General features: G+C 42.9%; 1 protein-coding gene across 4 annotated transcripts in view; it reads right to left on the minus strand.

The window, feature by feature from the left end:
• znf423 (zinc finger protein 423) overlaps nt 1-23,816 on the minus strand; it is a 199,369-nt gene that overhangs the window by 138,980 nt on the left and 36,573 nt on the right. For all 4 annotated transcript variants that reach the window (XM_037768628.1, XM_037768629.1, XM_037768630.1 and 1 more), the window contains exon 3: nt 10,764-10,973. In XM_037768628.1, the coding sequence (XP_037624556.1) occupies nt 10,764-10,973 (210 nt within the window). The remainder of the gene's footprint in view (nt 1-10,763; nt 10,974-23,816) is intronic.

The raw sequence follows: 23,816 nt of genomic DNA on the forward strand, positions 1-23,816 counted from the left end.
TAAAAGGGATTTATTTTGCGGAATCTGGTTGTGTACTGACTGGTTTGACGATTTTGCAGTATATGCAAGAGGCAACAGTCTACAGTGATATCATAGACACATGGTTTGGAAGTTAAATTCTGTCAGAGGGCTATTGTATATATAATGTATCTCTATACTTAAGAAGCCATGACCAGCATTAGCTTCATATTTTCACCTAATAAATTACTTTAATGATTAATTAATTTTTCTTTTAACCCTATTAGACCCACATAGACCTGTTTTTTTCTTTTTTAGGGAGTAAAGGGGGTCTTTAGGGGCAGATAGCACGTCAGCAGTAGATGTCACATAGAAGTGGTGTACATCATCTGAAAGCTGGGAACCTGAAGATTAATTTGAGATGCACTTCAGTACTGTGTGTCAAGTTGTTATAGTCATAAATCAGATGGGGTTGATATCATGTGTCTAAATTTAACCATTTTTTTACCACTTGAGAATTGATCGAATTGATCAATAATCCTTCCAAAATACCACATTAAGACACCAAGTCCTTGCAAGAATTGCATTTTTCAGTGATTGGATGGCAAGCACTTCTGTTCTAGAAACTGCTCAGAAACCCAATTATAGTCTACCTGGGAAAGCCATCCATCCTCTGAATTCTCTAGCTCTCTAGTTTGTGGCTGTAAAGTTTCATGAGGGTGTGATTATCCTAGAGGTCACCACAAGTAATTTTATACAGTGAGGTCAATTTAAAAAAAAAAAATGGTCTCACAATATGAAATGGTTACTATGGGGACAAACATCATCACTCATGAATACAATTGGGCTCATTGGATCCGCCAGAGTCTCAGCTTTACAGTGATACCCAATTTATGCAATTCCAAGTAGGTCAGAGGTCAAGGGACCCCTTTGAAAATGGCCATGTCAGGTTTCCCTCGCCAAAGTTGAACCCAACTTTGGAGCTTTATTTAGCCTTATCCAGCATGACATGGTTGGTACCAATGGGTTACTTGTGTTTTCTCGTTTCATATTATAACAGTATCTTCACTCTAGCTTTAAGCCCACTACAGCCTCTTAAAGACTAGCTAATTATATGGGGGAAAAAAACAGCTTCTGACAGATGAGCATTACTTACATTTACAGTTAAAAATAAAACTAAGTAAAACAAAGCAATGTTTTCAGCTATATTGGACTGAGAAAGTTCTATAAAAACCCTTTAAACCCAAACAGTACGATACACGTCACTTGTTTCACAACATGAGTGCATCTAAACAGCTACAGAGTTACAGGATCTTCTTGTTGCGGACGGAACGCAACATCCAGTCGTGACTGAAACAGTCAGAGTGCAACATCGAAATCTGAAATCTAAACAGTCTGACTGGGGGAGATCAAACAAATTTATATTTATTCAAAGATATGTAAATGTATATTTCTATAATCTGACTGTGTAAATATTTGATCAATAAACACACAAACACAAACACACTGACACGCAGAAAGACGCTGCAAACCCTTTGGCTGAAGAATTCTAATGAACGCTCGGAGATGGAAGCAGTCGTCTCTGTCTATGCCTTACGCAGCAAGCAAAATCACACACACTGTACTGGACTATAGATTTAGGCTTTTTTCAGTCTACATGCACGCTCATACACACACACACACACACACACACACATAAATATTTACTCTCCGCAAGATCTACACACAGGCACACAAGGACAGAGAGAGGAAGAGATGGGAGAGAAAGAAGAGGGGAAAAGGGAAGTTACATTTTTAATCGAGTGTTTCTTTTCCTCTGAGCAAAGTTGGGCTGAATACAAGGGGGTTAGCTGGTGCCAACACACACACACACACACACACACACACACACACACACACTTCTTGTGTCCTTTGGCAAATTCTTCTTTTTCACTCTTGCATTAAGTAAAAAAAAAAAGGGAAGAGAGTCAAAGTGGGAGGAGGAGGAGGAGGAAGGAGAAGGAGGGGGGAAAAGAGGGGGGGAAAAAGAAGGGAAGAGAAGAGAGAGGAGAAGAAGAGAGAAAACGTCCCTGCAGAGTCTTTCTCCCTTCCTGGAGCGAGCGCGGGCCCCTGCAGCGCCGCCTGTGTAATTTCCAGTGGCAGTGAATACAGGTATTAATAAAAGCCCCATGGGGAAGAGCACACAATATAACCCTACATTTTCAGGCATTATGAAAGGACGCCCCCAGGGGTCCTCGGGCTCAAATTTCTGAGATGCAGGCATTGTAAAAAGACGCCCCCGGGGGAGGACCCCGCAATAGAAATCTGCTGAATTCAAAGCATTTCCAGAGCCCTGGTGGGAGCCATTACTCCCACTGGAGGAGGAGAGAGGTTTTTTTTTTTTACCCTCTCCTTCCAACCGCTCTCTCTCTCTCTCTTTTTTACCAAACATGTGTTGCTGACATGTTGACAGATTGCTCAGTGAGGTGTTTAGGTGCATGCACAAGGCACGTCTGCTGAGACACGAGCTCCCTCCTTCCTCTCCCCTCTCTCTCTCTCTCTCTCTTTCTGTCTCCCCCTCCCCTCCCTCCTTCCCTTGCCAGTTCCCAAGTTCCATCCCTCCCTCCCTCCGACTGCAAACCTCTCAGCGCGCCCAAAACTGCTCCCATCCATATTTCATAAAGGAGAAACTAGGCTGAAAGAGAGAGAGAGATGGAGACGGAGAGAGAGGATGGGAAGAGTTTAGGCGAGAGACGGAGAGTGGAAGATATAGAGAGAGGTGTTGGGGAAGAGGTGGGAGAGAGAGAGAGAAAGGACGACAGGAAAAAAGGGAAGATAAAGAGAGACAAAGCGGGATCAAGGGAGGGGAACGGGAGGAGGAGAGGACAGATAAAGAGAAATAGAGCGATGTAGAGAGTGGGAGAACTCTGCGGTGAAAAATGAACCCTGTGATGAAAAATGACTTCACAACAACCCTTCTCCGTCTCACCCCCTCCCTGCCATCCCTCCATCTCTCCCTCCTTTCTCTGCATGTTGTAACCCCCCCCTCCCTCCCTTCTTTTTTCTTCTACTGCTCTCCAACCCCCCTCTCCTCTGGTGCCGGGCTCCTGCTCTCTCCCTGGAAAACCTGAGCGGCAGCCAGCTGTGTCTGTGTGCGCGCTGTGCACTTGTATGTATGCCAAGGGCTTAGCACAGGAATCTTCGGGCCACCCCCGGGTACAGAGACACAGAGGGAAGGAGGGGGCGGGGGGGAGGCAGTGGGGAAGGGGGGTAGAAGGAGGGAAGAGGGGGCACATGGTGATGAAGAGGGCAAAAGGGAGGGAGAGGGGAAAAAGACAGAGGATGGAAGCCAAGGGAGCAAAAAAAAGGAGTGACCGTAAAGGCGACGACTAAGAGAATGATATTTATTTTGTCAATCAACAACAGCTACCGAACTAGAAACACACACACACCCACACACACACACACACACACACACAGAGTCAGTGTCAGGCCAGAGTGCAGGAGGCTGTCTGTAATTTTGTTTCAGATTACACCCCTCCTACCTCTCCTTCCTCTCTTGTAGAAAGTGATCTGTGGTTTTAATAAGAGTCTTGGCCTCACAGGACTCAGCTGCTATACTGACGACAGACGCAGCGAGGTGTGTGTGTGGTGTGTGTTTCTCTGTGCTCGAGAGGGTGTGTGTGTGTGTGTGTGTGTGTGTGTGTGACAGCGGGTTGCGACAGACGGTAAGAGCTTAGCAGTGGGGAGATGTCCCGTGGGAGGCAAACCAGTCACCCAAGGGCCCCCTGCACTAACAGACGCGCTCTCCTCCCCGTGTGCTCCGTGCTTTTCTTCCTTTTCCACTTCGTCTTTCACTTTCCTCTCTGCACATTTTAAAGTTTTACCTCCACTTCCCAGCCCTCCTCCTCCTCCTCCTCCTCTTCTTCACCTGTCTTCATCACATCCCTAGTTACTCCTCTTCTTTTCTTCCCTTGTTTCCTTCTACGTCTCCTCCCTCCCTCCATCCCTGCCTCCCTCCCAGCTAGACAGGGCTCCCTGGTAATCTCTCCTCCCCCCCACTGAGAGAGGAAAGAGAATAGACGAGAGTGCAGCTGTATGTGCTCAATTAACAGAGACCTCACAAATACCTTCGGAAAAGAATATGCACAGTATCCGGCTCTCTCCTTGCACACAGACACACACACACACACACCGTTTTCCACCCACACCATCGCACCGTCTAAGAAGCGACTAGCTGGGTTAATGACTCGCTATTTGTCACTGACAGCGGCAGTTTCCGCCCCCCTGCCTTGACTGACAGCTCCCTCGTTTACTCGCTGCCTACCTTCTCATCACTTCCTCTTCCCCCTCAAGTGTTTTTTGCCGTATCTTTAACAATCTCTCGACCTTTTGTCTCCTTCTCACTCACACCTAGCATGAGTGTGTGGACACTGTTGACATGTTGCGTGCGTGCTTCAGCTTTTATATATAACTAGTAAATGGACAGCGGCTGCACAAACACAAGGGCATCCATAGCAGCTTTAAAACACCTCGTGAGTGTGTTTAAAGCTCCAAACACATCACATTGACCCAACCTTGGGATGCTGTGGCCAGTAAGATGGCTTTTGGGATTCCCTCATGGGATGTGTATGTGTGTGCGTGTGTGTGTGTTCATGTGGCAGAGCAGGGCCAGAGAATGTTCTCCATTTGATCTGTAGGAGTTTTTTTCCTGCTCCTCCTCTCCTCAGGGAGCCTCTGCTCCACATTCTGACTCCTACTGAGACCCATCGACACTCCCCCGACTCACACTCTCGCTCTGTCTCTCTCTCACTCATACTGTACACAGTATATAGACCCACGTGAACTAAAAGTAGTAGACACACATCACACATAGATATCACACACTATATACAACTAAGAAAGTAAGTTTGCCCAGAGCCTCTAAACCAAAGTGGAATAAAACAAAAATGATAAGACAACGGATTCTGCACTTTACAATTCTTTTGAAAAATACTGTGGTGCACTACACGCTAGGGAAGTCACAAGTACCAATACTACCAACTGGTACCAATACTACCAACTGGTACCAATACGATGACAAAATTCTGAAAGCGTGACAGTGGCCTACTCATTTTTCTACAGTACCGCAGCCCCCGATTCAACTGTTATCAGTCCATTACATAAGCATTATCGGGTGCTCTAAGCACCATAGATGTGTGTCATTAGGGGCCTACTACGCCTACTACGTTGTAAAAATGAAAGCGAAACTTTAAAAGCAACACGTTCTAACGTAAAACGGAATGAAACGTTACGTTTTGAAACACAAACAAAAAGGATTCTTCAGGTTTAGGCAACAAAACTACAACTTCTTTAGGTTTAGGCAACAAAAACAGTTAAGTTTAGGGAAATACTTTGTGTTTTGGCTTAAAAGTGAAAAAACAAAGACAACTCCACGTTTGGTTTTATACGGGATGTGAACTTCGCCCCCGACCTCCACCCCGTATGGAGATTCACACTGTCTATATTACAGCGCCTCACTTCCACTTCTGATCCTGTCATAGTTACTACGGTCGCTAGAGGTCTGTTACTGTTTTGTTCTTTTATACCTTCTTTCGGCGATCTACCATGTGAATAGATGATAAAACCTACTAGTGGGCGTAGCAGGCCCCTATTGACATACATCTATATCTATAATCAATTATAACGTTATTATGATTTGTTCAAATGTAATCTTGTATTTTTTGTCGAGTAACTTAAGGCAGATCATCAGGGATTAATAATAAATTCCAAAAAAAACAGTATGCAAACGGTAGGCTAATAAAAGGAGTGTATGTTGAAGTACATGGGATTTATTGTTGTGTCAGGTAAACCGGTTTCCACGCATACTGAGCATCTTATCCACAATTTAAAAGCAGAGCCGTCACACTGGCTTAAAGCCGCAGTGGAACGGAATAACAATGCTATTGTAATTGAAGCCCACAATCTCTATCACACACGCAACCAGCTGAGCAGTCAGGCTCATGCACATTAATGTGGCATTACATTAACCAGATGTGTGGGGTCTGTGGGTATGTGCGTGTTTGAGTGGGTGTACACACATTTATGTGTCATTGATCTGTGCCACCGTGTGTGCGCCTATGTGTGTGTGCGTGTGTGTGTGTTTGTCCAATTTCCACTCAAATTAATGGTGCCTCTTTATAGGCCTTCTGCTAGAGTGGCACTGAATTACTTGGTGCTTCACTCTCGCACCTGGGACCCATTCAATGTTATAGCCGCAGCTAGCTGCTAACTTGGGACCCATTTACTGCAACAGTATAGTTAGCATTACAGATACCAGCGCTTTTTCTGCAGAGAATTCAGCGCTAACTAACATGGTTCTCAAGCCAGCACCTGGGACCCACAGATGTACATCACATATCGCTGACAGTGGACAACATGTCTACAGGAAACTTTAATAGAATGGCACTAAAGACTGAAAGGTTCAAATTTCCTGTTGCAGAGAGTCTGTATAATTGCAGCAGGCTGTGCTGCATGAGCACATTTTTTGTGTCACAAAGGAGGACTTCGTTCACATGCAACTTCATTTCATTGAATTCCCTGCAACAAATGAATACTGTGTTTTGTCTGTCTGGAGTTATGATTAAAAGTGCTATATTTGATATCCAGAGCATTAATATAGCAGGATACAACTATCTGTTATATAAAGCTATAATGGAGTAATGTCTACCTGAGCAGAGAATGAAGTCGCTCTCCCTCTGTGGGTGTTGTAATTCGGACTTCTCTGTGCTTTGTTGACATAGCCAGACCGGCCGTGCGTGCATGCGTGCTTTTAGTGCATGTTCATGCATGTGAGCGTGCCCCACTGGCTAGCTCAAGGCCTGCTCTCATACAGCGGTTACAGCTGATAACGCTGTCCCAACCAACGGCGGCATCACAGAAGCGTAGCACCCACCCAAAACATGTTTATTAAAGTAAATAAAATCCTCAAAGTGCTCATTTGTATTTTCTTTCACAGTGGATATTTACATAATGTTGCAAACTGACATTATCTATGATGCCTATATAGAGTGTAAATGCTCTGACAAATCATTTCAAAAAACTATAATAGCCGAGTGATGTAGTCGTCTTATGTTGCCTCAAGTTGCCTTATGTCCTCTTTTGTCTTCCTCATGTTAAATTTACGCTTGACCACAATGCAAAGTCCACAAAAATGCAAGTCTACATAATACGCAAAACTGTTTTTGTAATCAAGAAAAAGAAAAAGCTACAATTACAAGTCCTCTACACATAGAAATAAAAAAGGAGTAGAACGGACATTTACCTATTTTCCCTGGTAATTTGACTAGTACAAAAGAAAATGGCGATTGTTGTTAGTTGTTATGGTGACAACAGAACACAAGAGAGTGTGGTCGTAGTTTAGCGGGAAGATATCGGGCTGGAGATGGATGGCTGGCTAGTTAGCTTGTCCTTCTCCTGAGTGGCGGGGAGTGAGGCAAAAGGATTGTTGTCACTCATCTGGCAATAGCAATGTGCTTTCCTGCGCTGTGACAAGAGTGTGTGGATGAAGCATCAAGTTAAATTTTACTTATTTACTCTGGCTCTCTATGCTTCGTGACTATTCCACTGCTCATTTTAGTCGTTACCGCAAAACCTCACCTCAGTTAGTTCGTGACTTGTCGTAATATGTCGATGTATGGAAGTTATCCCGCTACAACGGTCGCAACTGCAACGGTACACATAAGAACGTCCGCCGCTCTGACCATCCTGCTATACGTTGATTTGAATGGGAATGTCGTTCTACTCCCATTCTATTTCTATGCCTCTATGTTAACGTTAAGTTGCTCTGGGTTCAAATCAGTATATGCCCAGCAATGGTTTGTGCTGATGACAAACTGGGAATAATTGTGGTTTGGGTTCAACTTCTATGTGTATTTTGGTCATACTACATCATAACTAGCTACATCTGGCAAGATGGCTCCCGTCTGTCACCCCCAACCAAGATGGCTGATGTAGGAGTTGTTTGGTTTCTGCTCAGGGACAAACACATACACCATCAAACTACAAAATACATGAACACATTAACTCTCTCATGCAGATCCAGCGTGGCGTGTGTTTATCCCCAGTAGGCTGTGTGTTTTTTTTGTGTTTGTGTGTGTGCGTCCCATGCCCTTCTACTAAACTGGCTCCCAGGGGTCTCTACCAGAGAACTTAAAAGGATTCTATAGTCCATGTGTTTTAATTTAGCCTTCTCCTCAATAATAATCAGAAAGCTGTGGTCCCACCACTAACTTCATACACTCTCCGGCATACACATCAGACATGTACAACCGTATACACAACAACACGCACCAACACACGGATGAACATACACAACAAACCCCTGCATGCAAGTGCACACACGCGTCCCGCTGAGCTGGGGGATTACTGTGCAATCTCAACTACTCATTCTCCAGGGAAAAGCATGTTTTATCATTTCATTTCATTTCTTTCTTCTGCGCTGCCTCTCACCCTCCCTCTGCTTTCTCGCTCAGCAACATGTAGCCCTCCCCAGACTCCTGTGCTGAAATCACAGGCCACATCCAGCGCTCTGACAGCAGACCCGCGCTTTTGGCGGTGTGATGCTCTCTGTGTGTGCTACGTGTGTGTCTGAATGTGACACGGCATGTAGACGTAAATGACTCTGTGTGTTTGTGTGTGTGTGTCAGGGGTCAGAGAGGGAAAGAAAAGGTAAGAAAAAAATGTAAACGCACAAAAAATGTAACTCAAGTGTCCTGCAAAGTAAAAATTACTGTTTTCTTTCAATGGAGTCTGGTTGCTTAGGCGAGAGCATAAATAATGGAAACTTACAGTAGACTGTATAGCTGTGTAAATATAGCATACACTTTAATTGATATAGATTTTTTTAGGTGGCTAAAATGTACGGTAACTCCTGCCCGCTTCTCCAAAGTGGGGGCATGCCGACTGCCATCTACTGTAGGTAATACACTGACTACAGATAAGTACCTCATACAACCCCACTTCAAAACACTCAAACTATCCCTTTAAATGGGACAAGTCTAAAGTAATATATCTGAAAGAAGGGTAAAACACTCATATTGAGCCTCAGAGTTCTCTTTTGCGGGCAGTTCTGTAGTATTATCACTGTTTGTCTTAAGGTTATTTACAGGTGTTCCCAATAACTCCTGTGAATTCCATATAATATAATAGACCACCAATAGATCCTGAATGTTTAAGATGTGTACTGCCTCTCCAAGCATCTCTCTAAGACTGTATGGGAGACGAAAGACCAATGACTCTGGTGGGATTGGGTGTCAAGCCAGCGGGTGAATGAGAGGTTGCTGAGTCAGGGGTCTTTCTTTCTCTCTGGAAACACTATCTTTACCAGTTTAAACAAAGCCCTCCATCCCCCTTCTCCCGATTTCTTCATCCCCCTATCAAAAGTAAACACACACTCTCTCACACGCTAAGAGGCAGACTGCTTTGCAGTAGCAAGAAAGTGTGTGTATGTGTGTGTGTGTGTGTGTGTGTGTGTGTGTTGGCTTGTTAAGCGAGCGTTTGGATTAATCTGTAGGAACCAGATGCCCCCGCCGCGTTCCTTTCAGCCCCTCCATTAATTACACCAGTACTAATAACGGCTTTTGTGTGTGTGTGTGTGTGTGTGTGTGTGTGTGTGTGTGTGTGTGCGTGTACATGCACAAGTCTGTCCCTGTGGGACACATGGATATAACTGAATCCAATAGCTATAGGTATTGAGAAACAGGGGAGAGCCTGAGTCACCCACAGACCCATAAGACTGGTAATGTCTGACGGCCTTATCACAACCCTGCAACTTTAAACTGTTTTATCTGTTCCACCCTGGTCTAAAACCACAGCACCTAGTCACATGAAGCGCAAATATACACCAAATAAAAAATCACTTCAGTACCACATTTAATTGGTCGTAAATTTGTGTAAACTATGTGATAACATATACAGTACATCAGAATGGCACATACAGGTACTTCACAAAAAGTCAAGGCCGCGCCCCATTTTGGGGATAGAAGACCAAAGATCCTATAGACTTCAATGGAATTTGACATTTGTTGGGATTGTAATTTTGACAAGGTCGTATGGATTTATCTCTTGTTAAAGAATCGTTTGTTTTATCCACATGTCTAATAAAGACTTTGCGATATGCATATTTCAAATTCTTCCGTTTATTCTGTTTGCGTCTATAAGGAACGTGAGATTGTTTTCCCCCAAAAGGGAGCGTGGTTAAGAGAGTCTACTCTGGATGACGTATTGCCGGTCTGATGTATATTATTCCTCAAATAGGAATCAAACACAAAAATAAAACTCCAACCATTTACTGTAGCTGGACACAAGTACTAATGATTAAAGTTTTTTATTAAAGAACTCAAGTTTAGTTTTCTGAGAATTCTGAAAATGTCCTCGGGTAAGGGAATGACAGATTTAACCATTAAGAAAATGGAAAATGTTGTACTGTTGTGAAATTCTAAACTACTACAGGTGACAGTGCCAGGCTAATTTCTCTTTCCTTCTTTCGGTTTCCAGTGGTTTTCCTCTTCCTCTTGCTTTTATTTTTCTCTTGTCAACTACTGTATCTCAATCAAAGGTTTCTATCACTAATCCCTGACCATGACTATAGTAGTGACATACCCAATGAGGAATACAGGACTCTTAAGCGTGTGCTATGTATCTATGACATATGTCAATGTTGGACATTTAGCTGCTCCGTTTCTGTGGCTTTGTGAGAAACTTCATAAACTGTGAGTGTGACGTTAGGCTGGTCAGTCGGAATGAACACACACTGTACATCACAATATCCACATGAACAATCTTACCTGCTGGGCAGTGGTTGGTTCTGTGTTCAGTGAGCTCAGCCAGACAGTCAAAGTCATGTTGACAGTTGTCACAGGTGAAGATGGACTCGTCATCGAGGTCATCATCGTGATCTCTGTCATCGCGGTCGTCGTGCTCGTCTTGTTCTCCATCCTCAGCGCCCGCCCCGTGACCTTCTTTGCGCTCTGTCTCTCTGTCAGATGCCGGGACTTCTGAGGACACACACAAAACACATGACCATGAGTTGAAAAGCTTATATATGCTTGTTGTTTGCTACCAGCTGCGAGTTTCAAAGATCTCATTGACATATTCATTGTCCTCCCTCCATCTAATGTGAATTTGTTTCTTTTATCTAGTTAATTTTTGCGCTGTTATTTTGGATTAGGCATGTTTTTACTTGCACAAAATGTTATTTTCTTGGTCTCTGCTATATTTTACCAATGATATGTGCAGCTGGACTTAATTGTACTGAGTGTGTGTGTGTTGTTGTCGCTCCAGTATGTGACGGAGTGTGTGTGAACGTGTGTGTCCTGGTAGCAGACAGGCAGAGTGTGAGAGGGGACCAGTGGAAGGCCCAATCCTCACTGCTCCATTGTGTCTCCATTTTCACACCTTATTATCACATTATAAACGCTGAGGATCCAATAGGACTGACACTGAAGACACTGGCTGGAGAGGAGAGGAGAGGAGAGGATAGGAGTCTGAGGGAAGATGCTTGAAAAATGGCCTCACTGGCTTCTGTCTCAGATTATTTAACAGAAACACCCAGAGAATAACCCAATATAGTGCATACAGCCCAATGTACCAATTAACAAAACCCAACCAGTCAAACATTGTAAGTATTTTGAATAATGAGGAGCATTGAGAACAAAATCCCAGTAAAAAAGTGGCAAAAGATAAAAAAAAAAAAAAGTGTGAATGTTCTACAACAATTAAGCAATTTGATACAACAAAATGAAATGAAAAATGAACTTCCTTTAGTGAGTGCAGTTGTGGGTCAAAAATGATTAAAGGGATAGTTTGGGTGTTTTGAAGTGGGGTTGTATGAGGTACTTATGCATAGTCAGTGTATTACCTACAGTAGATGGCAGATGGCGAGCACCGAGTTTGTAGAAACAGACAGGAGTTACCGCGCGGAACCAAAGCAATGTCCGGCTGTGCTCGGGGCCGGCAGCAAAACGTATTTTAGACACTAAAGGTAAGTGTACCATTCTTTTAGGTGACTAAAATCTGTTTTTGCTGCCGACTGCCATCATGGTTAAGTACCTCATAGAACCCCACTTCAAAAGATCCAAAACGATCCCTTTAAGCTCTGATTCAGATTTGTCCAATGGAAGCTTCTAGGGCTGTCCCGAATACCAGCTTCAAAGCTTCGGTGAGAAATATTCAAAAGTATTCAAAGTCTTTCAGCGCGGCGCAGCAGGCTGACATGTTCTTCTGTCTGTTTGTCTCCATCTCCCCCGTTTCAGTGTCTGGGACAGTGCCGCTACCACACTACTGTACACACACACACACACACACACACACACACCTCTTCACATAACAAACAGCAATATCTGTCTGACAATAACTAATAATAATTCATAATTAAAATAAAGGATTCAAATACTGATTTGGGGATCAATTACACTGGCAACGGTAGAAGCTTTGAAGCATTCGGTCCAGCCCTAAGAGCTTCCAACATCATTTTATGAGTGTAAGTGGCAGAAAATGCATTTGTTCCCTACAGTATGATGTGCTATTCTTTGCACTTTTTCTATTTGACTTTGTTATTAGAAAAATTGTGACACAAAAACCTGGTTGTCAGCTCAGCATCATCATACCTGAACAGGTACAATTACAAACCATTCCACTGGTTTTCCATGAGATCATTTCAGGCCCAATAAAACAAAAGTCAAAACAGTACCAGTAGCTTAGTCTAGTGGTCCACAAACTGGGGGTCGGGCCCTGAAATGACATTAAAAACTAGAGATACCACCTCATGGATGTATGTCACCCACAATCAGGCAAGTTGCAGTTTCCATCCATGTCTGTCTAAAATGTCATCACTTCACCATGTTATCCTGTTAGACATTTGTGTGAAATTGTCATAATTGAGACATGAATTCTTGATTTATGGCCAAAAACGGGTATTGGGAGGTCACAGTGACCTTGACCTTTGACCACCAAAACCTAATCAGTTCATCTTTGAGTCCAAGTCGACATTTGTGCCAAATTTATAGAAATTTTCCTAAGGCGTTCCTGAGATATCACTTTCACAAGAATGGGACGGACATAAGGTCACAGTGACCTTGACCTTTGACCACCAAATTCTGATCAGTTGATCTTTGAGTCAAGGTGGACGTTTGTGCCAAATTTGAAGAAATTCCCGCCAGGTGTTCCTGGGATTTCCCGTTCACAAGAATGGACCAGATGGACATACTTACAGACTGACAACCCGAAAACATAATGCCTCCACCCTCAGCTGTCGGTGCGGAAGCATAATAAAATAACTGTCTAATAGTATTTTAGACTGGGGAATGATTTTTTACATTACATCGCGTGTACCGATGATATAATTTGCCTCAGAATAGCTTTTATTGAGTGTGTTTGTGAGAGTCAAAGTGTGCGTTTACATGAATTTCTGACGGGGGATTTCCGATGGTCGGGGAGAAAAAATGTCACGGAACACATCAGAAATCCACAGTGCCTGGAGCACATTGGGCAACACCTAGGTGCTATCTCTTCAAGCTTAACAAAACTAAACTAAACTTGGGGGGTCGCAAACACCAACCTGATTATTCAGGGGGGGTCACGACTCAAAAAGGTTGAGAACCACTGGCTTCGTCAACAAGTTTAAGAGAGAAAGAGTGTTTGCAAGTGAATGTGAGACAGATTAGAGCACAAGGTGCACACACAGGCTCCATCCCTGATTTATTATGGGAGAGGTGTGATGGGAGAAAGGGATGGAGGGATGCTGGGAGGTGGGGAACGAGGGATTGAGGTGATGAGGTGTTTGGAGGTGTGGGGGGCTGCAGGAGAGGAAGACAGTGATGGAGGGATAGAAGGAGGGATATAGATGAAGGGATGGTGAAGAAGAGAGGGTGGGTGTTGGCCATCTGTCCAGTGGTGAGAGCGCCGTCTGGCCAGGGAGAGAAAGTGGCCCCTTGGCTGACAAAACACACACGCACACACACGTGCATGCTGGTCATTGTGCACACTCACACAAACACATACACATATATACACACACACACACACACACACACACACACACACACACACACAGGTATGTATACAAACACCCACAGATGCGCTCACACCAGAGGCATGATACGTAACCGAATTTGCACACACATGCATGCACAAACACACATATATGTGCATGCTGGAATGTAAATATGTGCAGTTGTGTTGTAACACACAATGCAAAACTTAAATTATTTCAAGAGTGGCTTATGATAAAATACACTGAGAAAAAAGTACTAATTTCTTTTTATTCAAATGTAAAATCCATTTTTTTGTAGAACATTTTAAAATAACGCAAATCTCTTATTTTTGGAACCAAACGTTTCCACAAAATAATTGCGCTCTTCAAATTGGTACGCGTCTTGAAATATTTTTTCCGTGCAGCATCTCCTTTGTGTCTTTCAAAAGCAATCATACACATACACACAACGTGCACACACACGCACACACACACACACTCCCCAGGGTGCCCTGATGCCAGAGGTGAGGGCAGTGCCAACTCCAGTGCATGCCAACACAACCTGCTGTCATAGCAACAGAGGGAGGAGCCAGATGAAACCTCTCCATCTTGCACCCCTTCGTCCTCATCTCTCCCTCCTTTTCTCTTTGAGTGCATGTTTTTTTTTCCCTGTCTACTCATCTACTCATCCTTTTATTTGGTCTTCAGCCCTCAATCACAGTGCAGTGGGAGAAAGAGAGAGAGAGATGGTTGTCAGAACAGAGGAAGATAAAGGGATGAAAGAGGCTAACACTGTTGGTGGTGTTTCTATTTTCACATGGGTCTTCACACGGGATATTTATGTGTGACCCGAATATTCGACTATTCGGATATCCGTTCGTTGGGTAGGTATTCGGTTTTTGGGATTGTCAATGTGTTTGTGAGAGAGAGGGCAGGGGTGCGAATCAATGAAATGAAATAAACAATAAGAATAAGATTTTACCAGCGTGGCAGCTGCTGACTCAAAAAATTGGGGAGGACGGGAGGAAAACACAACCCACGGCGTTGTGTTATTTTACACTAGTTAGCTACTTATCTCCTCTTTCTTATGTTCAAACGAAAATGAAGAAGTAAAACAATGGCTTACAAAATTTCTTAAAAAAAAAATCACTGCGGGCAAATGAACCATGTGTGTGTGCGTAACGTGTCACTAGAAGCCTGTCATTCCAATGAGGGGTGTCGGAGCGCAGCAGCACGCTGGGCTGCCGTACGGCACCATAGTCCCATAGTAAAAAAATTAAATAAAAATGCTATTCCCTACCAGTGTACGATCTCCCCACATCAGATGCAGATTGGATTCATACAGATCTTATGCTGGGTAAGAAAATCCTAGTTCGTGAGTGGAATGCATGGTTCTGTCAGTGAGGACTGTAGCAGCATATGAGAAATTGTCTCTCGGTCTCATTAACCAGGTGGAGGAGTATGCCCAGAAGTGGGGAAAATACCAGGACTATGTGAATGCTCAATAATAAAGGACCATCTGTGATTACCTGATTGTTTGATGTATTTGGATGTATGACTGCGGCCAGTGTGACCTTATGTATGTTTCCTTTTATTTTGTTGTTGGTAGGATCTCTTATTATTTAAAAAAAATATATATTATTAATTTAATTTGTGATTATATCATTTATGAAATTCTCATTTCTTGTCTAATTCTTGTATTGTTTCTATTCAGATTATAGTAGTTGTATTGAAAATGATGAAAAAAACAGTTAAATAAAAAAAAAAAAAAATGCTAAATGGGTTGCCAAACATACTTGGGAAAAACTGCATGCTGATCATATCATGAAGCCCTGACACTAGGTTTTTCATTACAAAATGGACAGGGGAAGCTCGTCCAACATGATGATGCTCAGACACGGTCGAGTGGTCGTGTCTAGAAGGTAACACACGAATTGCCAAACTCTCACGAGATGGTTAAGGCTAGGCATCGACCTCGAACGGTTAAGGTTATAGGTAGGTCGATAGGTCGTCAGTCAGTGAGTCTCACAAAGGTTTTTGCAAGTTTCTGCAAGTTTTCGCAATTTGCGGGTTACCTTCTAGACATGACCCGGTGGAGCTCTTTGTGGCAGTAATGTTAAGAAGCCGTTCCTGCTGCTGCCTCAGTCTGAAATCACTGATTTCATATGTTATAATACAGCTGTTGTCATGAACCTGTATTTATATGTTTGTTGTCAGAGATCTTTAAAAGCACAGAATAGTGATTTCATTGACATCTCAGTGCAGCAGCGCAGGAGTTACTGTTCATCTTGGTTTACAAGGAGCATTTATGATCCACAATCAAATCAATTTTATACTCATTTAGTTGAAACAGAAAAATGTTGAATCTCCAATGTGTACAGAAAAGTTTTTAAAAACTACCTGAAATTGCTACGCACATTTGCATGTAAACAGTTTTCAGGTGTATCTGCATTAAACTATAGCTGGACATAGCCCAACCACACCGCACCAGAAAGAAGCAGCAGGCCTACTTAATGAAAGCAGGCAACTCCCATGGGTGTTAGGGTGCGGAGGGGTGTGTGTGTGTGTGTGTGTGTGTGTGTGTGTGTGTGTGCTGGGTGTATTGATTGAATAGTACGACAGTGGTCCCTAGCAAATAGCATGTGTGCATCGTCCACTCGTAACACACACACGGACACGCACGCGTCAGCAGCGTATAGCTATAGTCACTCAAAGACATACGAACACACACACATGCACACACGCTCTACAGAGAACCATTATCTCTGAGTCACAGACTGTCCCTATGCCAGGAATAACTGCACACTCTCTCTCTCTCTCTCTCTCACACGCACACACATGCACAAACACAAAGCCTCCAATCCCAAGCCCAGACAGCCCCGTTATATTCTTACGTCATCCACAGAGACGCACAATAAGTGAAAATCACATGCAGCAGTTAAACTACAGAAAATATGAAAAATACAAATGTCACTAGTGAAAGCCGCAGCACCATGAACAATAAGATTCATCATTTTCACCTGAAAGCATGTGTTTCAGAGGAGGGGGGCTTTCTACCAGTCCACTCACAGAGCCATGCTGATTTTTATTCCAGCCATGTAATGCGGGACTGAATCACACCTGGGATGCACAGTGAATGCAATTAAAGGAAATTAACTAGCTGGTAGGATAGAAAACCAGCTGTATTCTGGGTCCAAAAGACTAAAAGCATTGTTTGGGTCTGCAGGAAAAAAAGGGTGTACTGTATGCAGCAAAAGAAAAACTAAATTGAGTCTCTTTCGCATTGCCACCTTGTCTAAAATGTAATACAGATGTTGCGTTTAATTAAATGTAGGGCTGGGTGATAATTCAATATGATAATTTTTTGTCTTTCAATGGAATTGTATTGTGATGAAATCACTTATGGAGATATCAAAATACACAGTTATGTCATCTAAATTGATAATAACGAGCACACACTGACCTAAATTTCTCAGGAAAGCTGATATATCATTTGAAGATTGCATTTTTTTTCATCATTTTTACATCACATATTTACATTACCACTCAGTTCAAAGTAAATAACAAATGTGAACATATATGGAAATATTTCTTAATATTTTTCTCTCTAATTTCACTTGAAACTCTTATGTTCATTTTGCACTAAAGCAATTTTGCACTTAGTAAAATGACAAAATAACAATGACAAAATACACACAGGAGTATACAAAAATAGCCTTTTACCATGTGGTTATTTCATATAGACTATGTATTTGTTGAATTACCAGAAAACATGCCATATCATGATATGTATATACATATCGTTATCGCAATATGAAGTTACCTATATCGGGATAGAAGATTTTGACCATATAGCCTAGCCCTTGGTCTACATTATAAAAGGACAGTTGCAGCAGACAGGACCATTCACGGTCACACATCCACAGCAGCCTAAATATTCAAACTAGGGTCAAAATTAACGCGATAAGGCGTTAATGCATATTCGTTTTAATGCCACTAATTTCTTTAACGCATTAACACAACTTGCAATTTTTAGGTTGAAGCGGGCTCAGTTTTAAAGCGAGAGTGAAGATCCTAGTATCATATGAACGTAGAAAACCTAAGGAACCAATTGGTACCAACCATGTCATACTAGCTTGTCGCAAAGGAGGCTAAATAACGCTCCAAATGTACGCTAAATTTTGGCGAGGAAAAACTGGCATGGCCATTTTCAAAGGGGTCCTTTGACCTCTAACCTCCAGATATAAGATGTGAATGAAAATGGGTTCTATGGGTACCCACGAGTCTCCCCTTTACAGACATGCCCACTTTATGATAATCACATGCAAGTTTGGGGCAAGTCAAAGTCAAGTCAGCACACTGACACACTGACAGCTGTTGTTGCCTGTTGGGCTTCAGTTTGCCATGTTATAATTTGAGCATATTTTTTATGCTAAATGCAGTACCTGTGAGGGTTTCTGGACAATATTTGTAATTATTCTGTGTTGTTAATTGATTTCCAATAATAAATATATACATACATTTGCATAAAGCAAGCATATTTGCCCACTCCCATGCTGATAAGAGTATTAAATAATTCACAAATCACCCTTTAAGGTACATTTTGAACAGATAAAAAATGTGCGATTAATTTGGAATTAATTGCGATTAACTACAGACAATCATGCAATTAAACAATTTAATCGACTGACAGCCCTATTTCAAATCAATGACAGCATCACTTGTACATGTCATCCATGGATTAAAAAATATATCACAGCAACAGCACAATGATCCCTCCTAACAATATATCGCTCTTTACAATATTGATCTATGAAGGTCTGGCGAGCTATGGCCCCCGTGACATTCCAGGGAAAAACATATTATAAATTAAGGCCTATTTTTAAGACAATTTCCATATGCAGGCATCTGTTCATGACAGCGAGCAACATCAGGCAAGGATGTGGAGAAAAGATGTTTTTACACCGTGTGTCTCTAGAGGAACAGTAATAAGCCATATTCTTGGCTGTACCCACCAGCCTCAGTAACCTGAGGACAATGGGCTGTTTATTAACAGATACAAATATAAATATATAAATGGATACCTCAGGAATAATGAGGTCATTTTGCATATCTGCAGGAAAAATATATGCAGGTGGCGCCTGTGTGTGTGTGTGTGTGTGTGTGTGTGTGTGCGTGTGTGCAGTGTATTGGTGCATGTGTGTGTGTGTGTGTGTGTTTGTGCGCACCCTGGGTAATTAGATAAAGAGAAGTGAATTAGCAGAGTCCACAGTGCAGAATGATGTTACACAGCCTAACCACGCCTAGCTGAGACCCACTAATCACCACTCGTTAGGCTCACAGAAGACTGTGTGTGGATGCTTGTGTGTGTTCATAGCGTGGGTGTGTTTGTTAGTTGCGTGTCTTTTCTCATTACCCATGTTGAAATGAGTTCATTGAGGTAATTAGTGAGCTAAATGATAATAAGCCCTAAACATACTGGATAGGAGAGACAAAGACAGAGATTTTGTCCCCCCCTCTCCTTTTATAAAAGCGGCATATAAACTGAACAGAGAGCCTCCAACACTGGATCCAAGTACGCTCAATATGGATGCACTCCATCCCGCAGTCTGACTTTGGTTTCATGGCACTGTCGTGTTGCCAAGACAAGCTAGCAGAGACACGTACTAGAACACCAAAAAATCAAACGCACACAGTCAGCATGACCACCGTACATCTCTATATATCCTGTGGGAGGAAAACTAGGGAACTAATGAACACTGGGAAATGTTCCTGAACTGCCCCTGGGTGATAGAAGTGCACTGAAAGAGAGTGCCAGAGCTAGAGGGAGACTTAAAGGGGAATAAAACATACTGTAATACTGCAAAGGTAAGGTCGTTATTCAAGTGTTAGATTTGGCAGCCTGGAGCTGGTACTGTGGCCTGTCTGGGACACACTGCGCAGCTCAGAGAGATGTATATCTGTCAGCCAAGCATGCATAAAAAACACACACACACGCACACATCTATGTCTGTGTAAGCCTAAAACAGGCATCAAAAGGTGGGGAAAAAGTGTGTGTGCAGCTTCCAGCAGAATGTTTAGAAACCAAACAGTCCCGACACAAGGCTTTCATTCTGCTCCACATCGTGCTTCCACACTGGTCCAGGATTCACAGGCACCTGGCTGGGCACCACCACCACCTTCTGCAGGGCAACGAACCAGCCAGGAGGTTAAAATCAGACCTGCATCACATGGCTCGCTTGGAGTGCCCAGTGGGCAGCGTTTACCTAGTTGAGACGTTTTAGTCAGGACAATTCAGGACAATTCAGGACAATTCAGGACAAGTATCAGCTACAATTAAAGAACGGTGCAATACACTTACTTCCAACTGTTTCTTATGATTGTCAAAATTGTCTTGCGAAGTAATATGTGGAAAGAAATGTCTTTGAGAACAGTTAAGCTATTACCATGTGCACAAAAGTTACTTTTTAAATAATAAAAAATAATATATATATTTTTTTTTCTTCTTTTATGTAGACAATGGCTTGCCATACTGTCTTGAGTCACAACAGTCCGATAATCTAGTGTGTTCATAGACTGTATAAAATATGGATGCAGTCTCCGTGACGTCACCTATAGGTTTCTGAGGAGCCGTTATGAAGCTCAAAGTGGGTTCTTGGCAGTGACGACAGCCTAACTCACGGCTAATCCAAAAATGGGCTAAGCAGTGGATCGTCGGTGGAGTTGAGACGGGTCCGGGTGACGCAGCAGAGCAGACCACTAGCAGCTAGCGACAAAGAGGCGAGGTGCATAAAAATTCACCCCTCTGCAGTTATCATGAATGGGGATAGAGACCTTCTGCTGCAAAAGATGGGCATTTTAACATGGAGGTCTATGGGGATTGACTCACTTTTGGAGCCAGCCTCAAGTGGTCATTTGAAGAACTGCAGTTTTTTGGCACTTCCGCGTGGCATTTCTCAGCACTGGTGGTTGCTGCTTGGACGTGAATAGTTACTCATATGATCTATATGACTACAGGTGGCTACTGTAGCTAGCTCTGGCTATCTCATAGTGTATTTAACCAACCGGTCTCACGAAAAGGCGTATAAATACCACCACATTACACGGACATTCCAGAAAACACGTCACAAGCGTCTCATCCACCTCACCAGTACAGGATACATGCCGTACAAAAGACACAGCGAAAGGTGTACTTATTGCACGCTAAACCCCTCGCGCGTTATCCACGCATTTATACGCCTTTTCGTGGGATGATTAAACGTTCGCATCTACGAGAGGAGTGAAAAACAACTCCGATCTGTGCTCTCAGTTTGTATTTGTTGACGTATTGTTGAAGTATTACCTGGTAACAAGAGGTGAAGCCACGGGGGTCAATGGAACGGATTCTACTTCATTCAATCTGTCCCCCATCAAATGTGGCTGAAAAAAACCTTCGATTTAAAGACATTGCAGTGAGGTGATACTGCTGGTGAGACAGTAACTGTCAGCACAGTGACCCACCTTTGAGCTCAAAATGTTGACAAGTGGGCAGATACAAAGAATGGAGGACACATTTGGCACGGTGTACACACACTCAAATGCACACTGACACACACACACACACACAGGCTGAACAGGTGCAGCTGGACACAACAACACAGGCCTGCTCTCTGTCTCTCAAGAGAATGACTCCCTCACCCCTCCCTCACCCTCTGCCTCACTCTGTTTGAGGATGTATGTGTGTGTGTGGGTGTGTGTGTTAGGTGGCTATATAAAGAGGCCAGCTCTCCTCACCTCCTCCCCTCTGCTCCCACCTCATGTTCTTCCCCCCACCATAGCCTGTGTGTGTGTGTGTGTGTGTGTGTGTGTGTGTGTGTGTGTGTTTTCACAATACAAGGCCTTTCCCCCCCCGGGAGGAGATCCGCTGAGCCACAGAGTACCAGTCGCACGCAAACACACACGTAGGTATATGCACAAACCTACACACATAGGCCCATGGGACGTGCTGCGGCAAGGGAGAGAGCAGCACCCAACACCAATGTCTGGAAACAGGATGATGAAAGAGCCACTCACGTCATGGAAGGTAGCAGAAAAGACACACACACACACACACACACACACACAAACAAAAACACTCCGTAAACACACAACGGACATATAAAATCGGCCAGACACGCAATGCACAGACTCACCCCGATCGGCAGAAAAGCATACTCACAAACAACTTAACAACAGCTGCTCACTTATGTGAATTTTTTGGTGTGCACACACACACACACACACACACACACAAATTACACAGACACACAAACAAAGGGCTTAAATGCTGCAATACAGACAAAAACACAGATGCACTGTGCGCTGTCACAAGCAGGCAATAATAGTTCACACACACACACACACACACACACACACACACACACACACAGGAACTGTTTTCCTGTGGTAGCCTTGGGGAAATTAAAACTACATTATGGACCTCCAGAGGGTAGCGGTGAGAGAGGGAGAGAGGAAGAGGAAAAGAGAGAGAGGAAGTGAGAGAAGGAGAGAGAGAGAGCGAGAGAGAGAGAGTTAGAAGGGCCAGTGTCCTGTTTTTCTCGGCTCTGGCCATCATCAAGATATTACAGTGAACCAGGAGAACAGTGATACAGCCTGTAATCTCCTTTCGTTCTCTCAGCTCCTCATTTGTAACACTATACATGTCTAACTTTATGGATGGATGGATGGATGGATAGATAGATTAATAGCTGAGATTATGTAAATGTATCCTCCAATCTAACCATCTCGCCTTTAAGATGTGATTAATTATTTGTGCCCGTTAGGGCAGGGCGATATTGGACGGTTGACTAATGGTGCTTTCCCAAAATATTTACAAATTAGATTTTCATAAATTCAGAAAATGACATCCCTTTACTGTAATGCAGCCTTTAAAACCAGGAAAAGACTATATTAACGCCATAATCCACAATCTAAGATAATATCTAGTCTCGTATCACAGTATCGATAAAGTATCGATATATTGCCCAGCCCTAGGGCCCGTGATTTTGCCTTTTGAGTCTTACTTATCATAAGATGCAATGCATCAGGGCTGTTAACCAGCCAGGACAGCGATTCTGGAAAAACAGAGTGTAGAGCCCATAGGTATATTTTCACATCTAACGTGGTGAAATAAGGGTTTATTTTGACCAAACTAGAGTTGGTGATTGTTGGAAAGATTAACCAAGATGGTTTTGGTGAGTTTGATTTTGTTTTTGAAGAGTTTGAATTAAGTGTGTTTTACAACGATGCTCACACACACACACACACATAAACATCTGCGCGAACAGATCGACAATCGCCGGTTGTGGGGCTGACTTGGCGTCGCTGGTGCGATCTCTAGTTCTGTTTTATTTCTCTTCTCATTTTACATCTTGTTGTTTTACAATTTTCCATCAGCTGTGTTCTGCTGTTTTAATTTGTCTTATGTTACAGGTTTGTTTGACCAACATTTGTGTTTACTGTATTATGTTGTTTTGAAGATGATTCTCTTCACAATTTTTCTTTCAATTTCTTACAAGTGTATTTTCATTCACCTTTTGCATCATTTATTATTATTCTACACATAAATCAAACCCCTAAGGCTCTGGACAAACATACTGCACACAATATCCTTCAACCTCTGACCCCTTGCAATGACCTACAATAAAGTAGCCAGACGCTTAGCATGTCCTGCCGAACTACAACCATACAGCGCAATGGCGTATCCTGTAGTAGGATTTGAACTAAGAAACTGGGTTGTTACACTAGAGGAAATATCTCTTTGCTGACATTTTCCAAAATGGTAAATACTCCCACAAGATACTGGAGAACAAGTGCATACATACACACACACACACACTGGAGTGTGGCG

This window comes from Sebastes umbrosus, chromosome 4 (genome assembly GCF_015220745.1).
Source record: "Sebastes umbrosus isolate fSebUmb1 chromosome 4, fSebUmb1.pri, whole genome shotgun sequence".
NCBI classification, from domain to species: domain Eukaryota; kingdom Metazoa; phylum Chordata; class Actinopteri; order Perciformes; family Sebastidae; genus Sebastes; species Sebastes umbrosus.